Below are 13,286 nucleotides of genomic sequence, written 5' to 3'. Positions count from 1 at the left end.
GAGAGAGAGGGAGAGGGAAGTAAGGTAAGTGATCACTTAACTGTTAAAAAGTAAGCAACATTGGATAAATTTTCAATGAATGAATCACTTTTTTTGATCATTGATATTAGTAAAAATTGTAATCAGCAAAAACTACCCATTTCCTTTCTATACTAATAAGCTTGGACCGCACTGAAATTCTATAATTTATAATATATCCAAGTAAATTTTATTTAAAAAAAGGCAGAAAGGCCATCTAAACTATAATCCAATTGACCTATGACATTCTGGTATCTAGAAAAAATCAGAAACAATTTTGGATGTAATCTTTCGATGTAACTTGTAACAGTGATATCCACAATCGTTCGACATGCAACGTCCAAACAATATCACAAAAATGACATGCGTGATATGATGTATCATCATCACTTCATATCTACCAATCTTGCTGTTACGGTTTGCGATATTATTATATAATGAAGGTGAAAAGAAAAAAACAGGTTTAAGAAGAATTATATAGAAAGTAATTCAAAAGCTGACAATATATCGCAGAATAGAAGCGCTTTAAAGCAATACCAGTTCCTAATGTCTTAGCACTTCCAAACACTTATGAAATATTCAATACATATTGCTTACTGATTAAAACGATGAAAGGAAATTACTACTTGGATAAATTACATCACCTGTTGAAAGGTAAATATATTCCCTTTTCATATCATTTCCTCTCCCTCATTTTTACTTACCAAATGAAAAGAAGAAAAAGTTTTCACCGATCAATTTCAAACAACGAAATCAAATTTGATCTTTACTCATTTGATCACAAATAGAGACTTTATGCATTGAAACATACTTATTGTTTGATTTAATTACTTATTTGCAATCATCCAATTGTTAATTTAGTTCCATCTTATCGCTTATCAATGCAATGGATGCGTGTGATAAAAAAAAAAATGTTTACTGACAGTTTCTAATACCTTTAACTTCGTATGCTTCGCTCTTTTGCACCTTTTATTATTCAAACAAAAAACTATTTTTTTTTTCTGCAAATATTTCAACTTTTTCTCTTTGCTTTTCATTATTTATCATGCTTTTTCCTTAGATTTCTTCATCACTTCCCTGAATAGTTTACTTCTTAAATAATAAAATTAAAATTCAAAATGGTTTTGTTCCATTCAGCCGGCATTTTGCTACCTTTATTTATAGATATAACTGAAATGCTGATGGTATTCACTGATTAAGGATCCGAAAAACAAGCTTGTCACTAATCAAAATACAGTGACATAAACAATTTTTTCGATGAACGAAAATAATGAAATAACCTTTCCCTTCGAATAAATTATTATTGAAATTGAAATATTTAAGTTTAAATATCACACAACATAATTATGGACAAAAAGTTTAATGAAATCAACATTAAACAAAGAAAACCATAGTAAATACATCATCACATAATGAAATGGATCGAGAAAGAAAGTAACGAAGCTTTATACGAATCATATCATGTCATCTGTGTGAAAATATTTGTAATTACTCCTTTTTCTTCATCTAACACACAATTAAATTATCTCATGTCATTTAGTATAATAATTTATAATTCATGGTACCATCTGAGTCCATATCCGAATGATACAACTATGTCCAGAATTCAGTGCTTCGAAATATAATAATTTAATATAAATTATATATAAATGAGTCTGCTGAATATGAACCATTTACACATTCATTGTTTTAATACAAACCGAAGCATTGTCGAAATTTAGTATATAATATCATCTAATGCTACTTTCTTAATAATATAAATCGGATAGCAAAGTATGTGGGCAAATGCGCGCAAATCTCATTACAATTAAATCACTGTTTGAATTTGATCACAAAAGTTTTGAACTACTTATATGGTATCAGATACAATTGAATTGTCTTAAAATGAATTATATTTCATGTTGAAAATCACCATGAAATATTGGAAAAATTCCCATTTAAAAGTAAATGATGTAAAATTTATTAAAGTTTAGATTTTTATAAAAGAGCTTGGATAACCTGAAATGGTCAATGACCTGAAATATAGAGTTGCATTTTATTATGTCTATTTTGCATTCCATATCAACAGTTGATCAGTATACAGAATTGATTGCCACAGTTGTTCTTCTTGACTTATAATCTGATTAGTTAATAAAAGTTGAAAGAAAGCACTATTGAACTGATAGGAACAGGCGCATACGGAATACATTTCAATGATAATTGCCTGTCAGTACGTCTGTCTATCTTTCATCTATTCGTACTTTATCAACTAAGATATATGAAATGAATGATCAGGTGGTTCAATGAAATAGATACGAATTGTAAGAACGCGAACATCATTGCTTCTAGGAGACTAAACTTTATGTATGACAACACAACAACGGATATAGATGATGAGGAAATAGTTCGTTAGAAGCACGAGCATATCAAAGTTAGCCAATATGATCCTCCCTCTTACTTCAGTTCGGACCTCTTGCAATCACTATTTTCCTGTTCATCTCATAGCATAAGGTATTACTACAATTATTATTATGATTACAATGAATAAATGTATCATTTCCACAAAGTTCATCAAATTATCTCGATTTAAATTTCAAATTTTTGCTATTTGAATCTTAATCGAAGATTAAAGAGTTGACAGGGTATTTTTCAAGTAGCATTATTTTTGTTATAACTCCTTTCTGATTCTGTGTATCACAATTTCCTACAGATACTTTCACAAATCTTTTACTATTTCATCAGTTACTATCACCATTATCCAGATTCTTTACAGTTCTTATCATCTTATCACTTCCATCAATCTGTTTTTTTCTAGTGATAAAAAGGAAATAATGTAACTTTTACTTACGGTATTTCCTCTAAGAAAACATTTGTTAATGACCAATGGGAGTGATACATTGATGATAGCTTTTACGTAAGCTTCATTTAAATCTTTCCAAATCATTTCGAACTATTTTTCATTCATAAGTGCAATAACATCACTCAATTTTCAACTACTTTCTTCAATGTGTCTTGTTAGGTGTGCCGACAAATATTCACTTGTAAGAGAGATTAGCGCAGAGTGATGTTAAGACTGTCCGGAAGAAAGGTGATGTAAGTTAGCAAAAAACTGGAAAGATGTAAGCATCGATTTTGTAATCCATCTCTCCTCTCCTTTACTTAACTTTTCTTATTCGCTTTTTCGATGGTAATAACTTTTCTTTTTAAAACTGATTTTCACCTATATTAAAAATAATCTTGTCGAAGTTTCAATCTTATTATGTAGTATATTCCAACATTACAGACTAATAGTAAAACGTTAATTCATGATGAAATTCGCCATGATCAAAATAAATTTTTTGAAAATTTCGTTATCAGCAAAAATTTGCTGCTTCAGTTCTTTTGCAAAATGCGAGAAATCAATAAATACAATTTTAAACGAACAAACAACGTCTATTATGAATTCAGTATCATTTTATTAAATTACATCTAGAATCGTAATTACATGAAAGATTTTCAGATAGATTTTCAATTAAAGGAAAAAGAAGTCGTAGAGAAATATCATGACCTGGACAACTGAAACAGAATGAGCTTGTTATTAACATGATCATATTATTTTGATTAAGAAGAAAATTAACAAAAAAAAAATCGATAATTTATATATTTTTTCTGATGTTATTTTGGCACTGCTATTGAAGCAGTCGATGAAAGTATTGAAAATATTGTGGATGACAACAAATGGTTTGATATGACTGAAAGTTTTCGCGAAATGGTAAGCCATTGCTTGGATTAATTCATCTGGAAGCCAAGTTCATTTTTTTTTGTAAATAATTCTTCGTTTACTATCACAAACATTTTTTTAAAGCTTCATAACAGCTAGAAAGAAAAGCACTTCTAATGAAAGGTTAAAATTCCTTCTTAAAATTTTCCTTCTTGCTTTCTTCTTAAATTAAAACTGTTATTGGAAATTAACAATTAACTGTTTTTGTCATATCTTTATTCATATCATTAGCAGCAGATAAGCTCGACTTGCTTCCTCTATGTTGTTGGATATAGATAGTTTTGGAGTGAGTGATTTTCCTGGACTGAACAAAAAAGATAAGAATGGAAATAGTTTTGTAACCCAGTTTCTTAGTAATATCGAAAGTAATTTATAAAGAATTTAAACATTTTGACCATTTCTTTCTTTTTTGTAATTAATAACTGATAAGAAAAAATGATTTACTTCCATTTCTTATTATGTTCATAAAATAAAAGTTAAAAAAAAATTATCAGTTTATGTTCAGTTTGGTTATCTGTCGGATGAATTTGAGGAATGTTCACCAAGCAATCGTCTTCAGTCCATATCACCTCATGTCACTGGCAATGGTACCAGATCACCACGCCGAAAAAGTAAATCACCTCAACCACTTGATAACAGGTTCTTACTTCGTTCATCGGAATCAGTTCAATGAAACATTTCAACTAATCAATTTATGATACTCATTTACATTATTTTACGGACCTGAGCACAATCTTCGTCAAAGTGTAAATAAATTCTTAAAAACAATGGAGTTAATTCCTAAAACTACAACTAATTAAAGATTACAGATACTACTATGACATAATCTTCGTGGAGCGTTAAAGTTGAAGCGTAAGAGGTTTGATAGAATAGAAACGAGTTGTAACTTTTGCAATATTATGAATTCTAATTAATGTCCATAAATTCCATCTCTTTCTATGAATTGCACTAAATTCGATCTCAAATTTTGTGACTATACCTGGTCAATTTATTAATAATAGTGTTCGTAAAATCTCATTTGCAACAAATGGAAAAAAAAATGTATGCAGACAAGATCAAATTACTTGCAGTACGGAAAGGTGTGGTAATTGCTCGCCACATGCTAGTGTAATTAGAGATTCGCGACCTGATATTATTGCTTGGCCAACACCACCCAAGGCGCAAAGTGGCAATAGCAACAATAATCAGGGAAATAGTTCAGAGGAATCGACGAAGCTATTCTCTATCCTCAAAGTTGCTTCTTCAAGTAAAGTCTTTTACCTTGTGAGGAAAAATTCAGCTTTCAAGGAGCATTATATTTGACCGAAATCCTATTGATCTTTCTGATGACCTTTAACTAAGTCTGCATATAAGTAAATTTTCCCAATTTCTTCCTGTATATAAAACGAAGAATTTATTTTAGCTGCACCTCGAGGAAGAGAAAGTGAGCTGAAGAAGAAAATACAAACTTTGGAGGATACGGTTGCTGAATATGAGCGACAAAAATATAATGTTATGGGTACATTTAGGTTAGATAGTGGATCATTTTCCAAAATTTTTAAGTAAATAGAATAATTCTATGAACGAGACTTTAATAAAACTTAATTTTTCTTCAATTATGCATAAATAAAGCAAACTAATACTTGTAAAATTCAGTCAGTATATATGTTATAGCGAATATAGAGAACGAGTAGCAGAACGAGAACGAAAATTGGAAGCGGAATATTCTAGCCGAATAATAGCTCTTAGTGAAGAAGTTCTTGGAGCTAAAAAAGATTTCGAAGCTCGAATGAAAAGCTTTCAAGCTTTACAAGTACCATCCACTATTCTTTTGTCTTTTCAAAACATTACATTTATTTACAGAATTATCGGAAATCAGCTCTCCTTTCTAAAATATACGTCATTAGTACACCAATAATATAGCATGAAATTAGCGAAAGAAAAATGCAATTTTCGCTCCCCCAACTTTCCATTCTTCCTAAATTTGGGTAAGTTCCTGAACCCAATTTAATCTAGGACAAATTTGAGCGAGAAAAAGAACAAGCGCTCGAAAAATTACGCCAAGAGCATCAGAAGGAGATTCAATTACTGGAGCAGCGTTTTTCCGAATCACAGTTACTCAATCTGGAACAAAAGTTGGTTTTTTATTGATGAGATACATTCTTACTATAAAAAATCACGTTAACCATCTGAAAACAATCAACGAATATCTAACTATAGATATATGATTGAAATTCAACGGCTAGAAGAAGAACGAAAAAGCTTAAAAGCTGAAAAGGAGCGACTGGGAGAGACGTTTGAGATGAAACTTCGAAGAGCACAAAGTTTATATGAAACAGAATTAACAGCAGCTAAAATGTTGTATTCTAAAGAACTTGAAGCGCTACGAGATCACGAAGAAGCTCTCAAAGAGGAACTTTTAGCACGGTAATATTTATATTCAGGCACAAAATTCCGATTATAGTTCACACAGATTTCCAGATATAGCAAAGTCTAAATATGCTGTGTTCCTGAATAATTTTAAAGCTGGAAAATCAAATTAAATTGTTGTTTGATCATTTACGACATATAAATGAACGTATACATACATATGAACAGGCAAGATGAATTCCACGATCGTCTCCAAGAGTTACAAGATCAGACAAAACGGAGTAGAGAAGAACTTGCAACATGTAAGAATGAAGTGACAGCACTGGAAAAACGATTACTAATAAAGGAAGCAGAAGTTGTGGCAATCTCGAAAGAGGTACTGAGTAGTACTTTCTAAAAGTAAATTTTACATGAATTTTACTGATTAAAATACATATAATTAAGTCTTGCAAAATTTAGTTTGTTCTTATCGATGGACTGACCGAATTAACATATTATTGTCCTAATCAACAATCAACGAATTCATCTGATCCTTATTTTATTTGTTTTGGTTTGATGTTAGCATAGTTTTTCTTACTATCTTGTCTTCCAATTTCAAAACTTCTTAATGTGTTTGAAAATGAACCCAAAATAAAGATGCCATTTCATTTAAAATTCGACAATTTCTTCATTTATCATTCGAAATCATTTGAGAATAAGCCCAAAATGAAAGAGAACAACCAAATAGGTGCCAAGTTTATCACAAATTGAAGATACTTTTTTTTTTCAGCTTGAGGAAGCTCGCAACGAAACGAACGATTCATTGAGAAAACTTTCGCAATTAGAAATCGAACTACAGGAAGCCAAACAACAATATCGACAACAGGAAGAGGAATTGCAACGCAAATCCAGTAATAACTTTTTCATTCATTCATTTTTCTTTCTTTTTTTTTTTTTTGCAGGAAAAAAAAATTATTGGAGGAAACATATATGATAGGATAATGACTTATAGATTTACTGAATATTGTGGAAACAGCAAAAAGTAAGCTGGAAGCATTCATTCGGGATTTACAAGCAGAAGTAAAGGCATTGAAAAATAAGGTGGAATTTTTGGAAAAAGAACGAGAGAATTTGCAAAGTCAAAGTGAAAGTCAAACAAAATTGCAGAATTCACAAGTAAATGCTCTCGAAGCGGTGAGTTTTTTTTCCCGCTATCAAAGTCAAAACTATTATTTTCACTAATTAATCAAATCAAGAACAATGAACAGTCCTGTAAACATGCATACAACCATTTCAATAATTCTGGTTCTTATCAAACAACAAAAAACAATTCAAAAAAAGAAAATTGATATGACCAAAATAATTAAATTACTCAAATGTATAGGTTCTGGAATCAGTGACAAAGGAAAAAGAATCAACAAAAGATCACTATGAAAGTCTTTTGGAGAGAGAACGTCAACAGGCAGAAGAACGTGAATATGCAATGAAAAAAGAATTTAGTTCGAAATTAAATGAGCTCGAATCTCAATACAACAGCTTAAAGGATCATCTGGAACATGGTACGAAACGAAATGTAGAACAGGTACTCTTGTATCAGTTAGTAATTATCTCACTGGGATTTCCTCTCACCTTCTGCAAGACATTTTATTGTTATGATTTTCCCATTACTAATCGATATATTCATATTTAAACATTGGAATGAAATTTTTTTTCTAAAGATAGCATTACAATAACTTTTGCATTTCAGGAAATATCTGATGTTAAAGAAGAAAATCGTGCATTATTGAATGAAGTGGATGCATTGAAACATAAACTTGACCTATTGGTAGATAGCAATGATGTATGCTTATTTTCCATCATCTTTAATATCTTTGAAGACTAAGATATTGTTCTTAAAAGTGCTGAAAATATTGCAAGGACGCATTAATTCAATTTTAAATTCTTTTCCATTTCGAATCAACTAAATACACTGAATCACTATACTGTTAAGAACTATCAAATGTTCTCCGATTTATGAATTCATTCGAAGGCGTACTTTTCTGGCACATTACTTCAGTTCATCTAATATAAATTACGGACAATTGTTAACATTTTATGCTGGTAGAGAATTCCCAGTAAGACTAATGAATTTCTGAACTGTTTAGGATGGTGGCAGTGGAACAGTACGAAAAATTAAGCAATTAATTGATGAAAGTGATGAAATGAAAAAAGAAGTGGAAAGATACAAGGAATTGCTGAATCAGAAAGAAATAGAAATTAAAAAATTGGAGCAACTTGAGCGGCAACATACTACAGTTGATGAGTTGCCAATTATCAAAGATGAAATTGGGTGCGTCACTTCTATTATGCGAAAAATTCTGATGTGAAATATTAGCCTATGAAAGTAACCGAATAATTGTTTTCACAATTACATATGTGCATTTACTACTATAGCTTAATGAAATATCAATATTGTATTACAGATTTCAAATAATGAATTCAGATGGATATTTGAAAATGGAAGAGGAAGTGAAGAAGTTGAAAACTAAGGTAATACAAAAGCTTAATTCTATTCACTTGATCGCTTTACCTTTTTAATTTTTGGGATAAATTTTTAGAATTTTTTTAGATCGCTGAACTCTTAGCTGAACGAGAGGATGTGGCAATTTTAAATGAAAACTTAATGAAATTAAAATTTGAAAACGAAGAATTAATGAATAAACTGGGGAATCCAAATGATCAAGATCCAAGTGATATTAAAAGCAGTGAACAAATGGTAATCTGATCAAACAAATTTAATTCATTCTTTTAGTAAATCGTAAGACTGTTTCACTTAAGCATATCTTATATAAAATACATAAAATGTATTTTTTTTTACATATGCGTTTTTTTTACACATCTTACATATATGTTTTCATCCATTTCAACAAGGCAAAAATATTAATTAGTAGTGAGATCGCAAGAGTTGAAATGAAAACCTTTGGAAGATTGGCCTCTACACCATTGATTACTTCAGCAAAACATAGTTTTCATAGGTTTCGAAGGAATCGTACAATTTATGGTATACCGGTTCCACTGATTCACTTCTGTAATTTTTAATTTCTGCCTTTTTTTTATCCCAATTTTGAAAGGTAAAACAAACTTTTCAAGAGATCTAATGTGGATCGGATAATAACTGAAGAGATTAGTCCGGAATGGCAAAGTACAGAAAGTTCAGAAATCAATGCGAGACGTTTGCGAGGTACGCTAAACATTAAAGTAATTAAAATGATTAAATTAAATTTTTTATACTGGTCAAAATGCTATAAGGTATCGAAATGACTGCAGCACTACCAAATTCTTCATCTTTCTCACTCCTCTGCTCTTTCGCTGAACACAGGCTTAAATAACAATTTAATTCTTTGCTAGAATATTATAATAGTGACTACTAGCATTATTGAATATCATGTTGTGATCACCTTTATCTACAATAATTGTTGTCATTTAATCAATTATTAAGTAGTTAATTATCAATTTTTTAGATGAATTTCAAGCGCAGTTGGAAGAGCGAGTTGAAGAAGAAGTATTAAAAGTAACATCCAGATATGAAATGGAAATCAAAAAAGCCAAAAACAATGCCGATGAGAAGGTTAGTTTTTTCAGTGCTAGTAAAATCACATTTATAGCTATTTGCAATTCCAGGAATAGGTTTTGTTCCTTTTGAAATCACTAAGGCAAGGAAACTTTCCACAACTTTGTGGAAGCTTGAACAATCTTGGCTTCAGTTTTCAAATTTTTGAAATTCCAAAAAACTTTTTGGCGTCAAGCAAACTAAGTATGAATTTTCAGAATAAAGAATTAGAAGAGAGTATAAGGATGCTGGAAAATGATTGCATTCAAAAAGCAAAACAAATTACCGAGCTATCCGACAAAAATAAGAAATTAACGGATGAAATAAGTGCGACACAATGTGAACTTGAAAGAAAAAACCAGGAAATTAAGAACTTTAGCAAAAAGACTGACGAATATCTCAGGTAAAAACTGATTTAATTTAATAACCAGTAATTTCAAAGCTCTAAAAATTAAAAACAACCAATAGATTATTTTAATCTAATCACGTAACAGTAAGAATTTATGACGAAATTTTAAATTTTATCAGGAAGCGAGAAAATCAACAAGCTCAGATCCTCGAGAAAAAAATCATAAGCTTGAATAAGGAGCACGAAAAAACGATCGGAATGATGAAAAAACATGAAACGGAGTTGACTAGTAAATATCAGAAGCTTCAGCAACAGCTTACAACTAAGTTTGGATTCTTACCAATTATTTTATTAACTACTTTTTTTTTCTCAGACATTTACAGATATATCAGAACTGGCTTAAATTATCAATGCTTATGTTTTGAATACGATTTTATATAGTGTTACTCTGTCACCTGGAAAAATCTGTCAGCAAGAAAATTACGCATATAATAGATTAACAACAATTTTTCAGGCCTGAAACTAGCACACGTGGGATACAAACGAACACTAATGAAGGAAGTGAAGCAGGAACGAGTAAAATAAATTCAGAATTGAATGAGGAGACGCAACTGTTGCGAAATGCACTTGAAGTGAGACAATATTTTTCCGTATCTATTCACTATTCCATTCAGAATGATATAAAAATATCTTTCAAAAGTTTCTAGATCAAAGGCTATTTTTGGCACTTTTGCGATACCAAAGAAAAGACCAGACTTAGTATATTGAAGTATGAAAAAACTTTGCTCATTAATTATTTAGGAAAAAGATGCTCTCATATCTCAGCTGCAAAAAGCCCTAGAGATTTTACACGAATCCGAAATAGAGGACAAGAAAAACAGATCGGTTTGTTATTTTTCAGCGATGTTGTAATATATGTTTGCATACATTTCGGCTTTTGGTACACTAACACAAAACGGAAGAAAGTTTTCTTAACTTATAGAGAATTATTCTGACTGAAAATTTACACCTTAAATTATTTATTCAGTCTTACTTTCAATGCAACAATATATCATTTCAGAACAGTTTCACTGCAGGTGAAAGTTCCAAAAATCAAGTAATTAAAAGCAATTTACAAATTTTACTTACTGAAACGCAACGACAAACTAATAGTAACATGAGAAGTAAAGATGGACAAGAATCTGCCAAGAGGAAGAAAAGGAAAGAAAAAGAAAATAACGGAAAGGACAAAGTGAAGTCAGTGATTTTGCACTGATTTTTTATTCGTTATTTACTAATTATGATTGATTAGATCCTGCTTTTTAGGGAGTCAAAAAAGAATTTAAAACGCCACATAAACCCATTTATCTATCTTTCAACTACTTCAGTTGAATAATTTCAATTTCAATCGTTAATTTTAATTTTTGGATTTAACAAACTCTTCATTTCAGTCATTCCGTAACTGGTATACCACGACCAAAGTCACCCAACCATTCCGCCCGACTTTATGAACGCAGTCTTACAAAGTCAAAATCACCAACAGCAGATCTAATAAAGCAAAAGGATGACAAAAGGTAACTCAGACATTCAAGAATCAAGTTTAGATTATGATCTACATTTTGAATTGATTAATTTTATGCTTTATCTATTGCGATGGAGATCCTAAGTTTCTGGAATATAATATATGTGGATATTCCAGAAACTTGGAATAACATCCTACATCTCTTCCTTGTACCTTTTCATTTAAAATCTGCGGACAATGAGTTCCTGGAATAGTGCTGTTTTCAGAAGTCTGCTGTATCCGGATTTTGAACGACCTTCATCAACTGAGGAGCACAGGCGAAGCTCGCCTGGACACCAGCCATCATCACGGTCTAAAAAAGAAACCACTTCGTCATCTGCTGGTTCATCCAATTCTTCGGGTAATAAGGATGACTTGAAAAGACCTGCTTGGAAGTTCTAATACAAAGATTTGCCGACCATCCAATAACCATCCAACATCCCATGAAACCATTCATTATTCCTTGTACCTCTTCGTTTCAAACCTGCTAACAATGAGATCCATTAGAATCAATTTCATTTCTTCTGGGATAATATCTTTATCGAATCCAGTGGAGAGAATAAGGAAATTTTAGCAACTCATTTAAATCAATTCCATTCAATTCCATGCAATTGGGAAAGTTTCAGGAGCCTAGAAATAGACATAACATCTTATCATTTAGAATTTACTGCAACAGTTTACATGCCTGATTTTCAAAGGACTTTTTTTTCTTTCATAGATTTTGTAATTTAAGTTTTTCTTTGGCTATAAATTTAAGTTTAAAACTCGTACAATTCACCGAAACCATTTGCTTGACCACTATTTCTAGTCTGTATATTGCACTCTAACATCAACTGTACATTTTGATTGATGGATTAACTTACCCGTACCATATACTGTTGTAAATCCATTACTCTGCACAAATGTGATAAATGTTTTATTTGACGTCAACATCTAATTAGTATTTCGAATATTGAATCCCAGCAACTATTAGCAGAAGATACGCAAAAGCGACGAAGATCAGAAGCTTCTAGAAGCTTTGTGAAATAAATCCATATGCTTCTTCCTTATCCGTGCAATTTTTTCCCGGTTTCCTTCCATGATAATGACGTGAAATCCGGGAATTACTGATTGACTATACAGTTGATGCGGACAATAAAGCAAAGTTAGATTCCGTAATTTCTATGTAACACCCGATACATACTTCTATGTCTATGTCCTTTCGATGTGACAGATAAACATTGAAATGTTTGGAACAGGAGGCGGCTTTATATACGTATATATACATGAAGTGAATCATTAGTAGCAGCAATTCACTTTTTTTTCTTTTGAATTCAACAAATAACAAAGCAGCTGTAACAGCAAAGGTCAAATTGAACAGGATGAGCAAGTATTTTGTGAACTTTCTTCTGGAAAATCCAATCGAAATCAAATCAATTAAATAAATTGGATGAAATTCGTATGAAAAGATGTCCAGTCACATAATACCTGTCTATTATCAACACATGAATACAACTAGCCTTTCATTTAACTTCTGATCTTGCCGATACTTCCATGTTTGAATCACACCTTTCTTCCTTTTCCACCTCCTCCTACGATCTTTTTTTTCCCGTGGGTCCTCAAGCGAATTCCTCTAAAGGTTATTTCTCGACGTCGCACTTATTCCTCGTCAAAATATTCACCTCCTACCCACCCTACAAACAGACACACACACAGACACACAGACACACACACACACACACAT

At 31.3% G+C, this 13,286-nt stretch overlaps 1 protein-coding gene across 1 annotated transcript; it reads left to right on the top strand.

Moving 5' to 3' along the window:
• Positions 1–4,016: 4,016 nt before the first annotated feature.
• On the top strand, positions 4,017–12,050 carry LOAG_08097 (trichohyalin; the record flags this gene model as incomplete). The annotated part of the gene is made up of 24 exons (XM_020447612.1): positions 4,017–4,122; positions 4,252–4,396; positions 4,828–5,003; positions 5,160–5,265; positions 5,411–5,549; positions 5,753–5,871; positions 5,957–6,163; positions 6,335–6,482; positions 6,876–6,996; positions 7,098–7,279; positions 7,470–7,667; positions 7,833–7,925; positions 8,230–8,414; positions 8,548–8,614; positions 8,694–8,840; positions 9,215–9,305; positions 9,586–9,692; positions 9,893–10,077; positions 10,203–10,349; positions 10,538–10,655; positions 10,825–10,908; positions 11,084–11,259; positions 11,454–11,576; positions 11,791–12,050. 24 exons carry the CDS (start codon positions 4,017–4,019, stop codon positions 11,963–11,965), a joined length of 3,345 nt encoding a protein of 1,114 aa, XP_020302174.1. The 3' UTR covers positions 11,966–12,050.
• Between the last annotated feature and the right edge of the window lie 1,236 nt (positions 12,051–13,286).

Source organism: Loa loa (genome assembly GCF_000183805.2).
Source record: "Loa loa unplaced genomic scaffold supercont3.104, whole genome shotgun sequence".
NCBI classification, from domain to species: domain Eukaryota; kingdom Metazoa; phylum Nematoda; class Chromadorea; order Rhabditida; family Onchocercidae; genus Loa; species Loa loa.
This window is presented reverse-complemented; position numbering and strand designations above follow the sequence as displayed.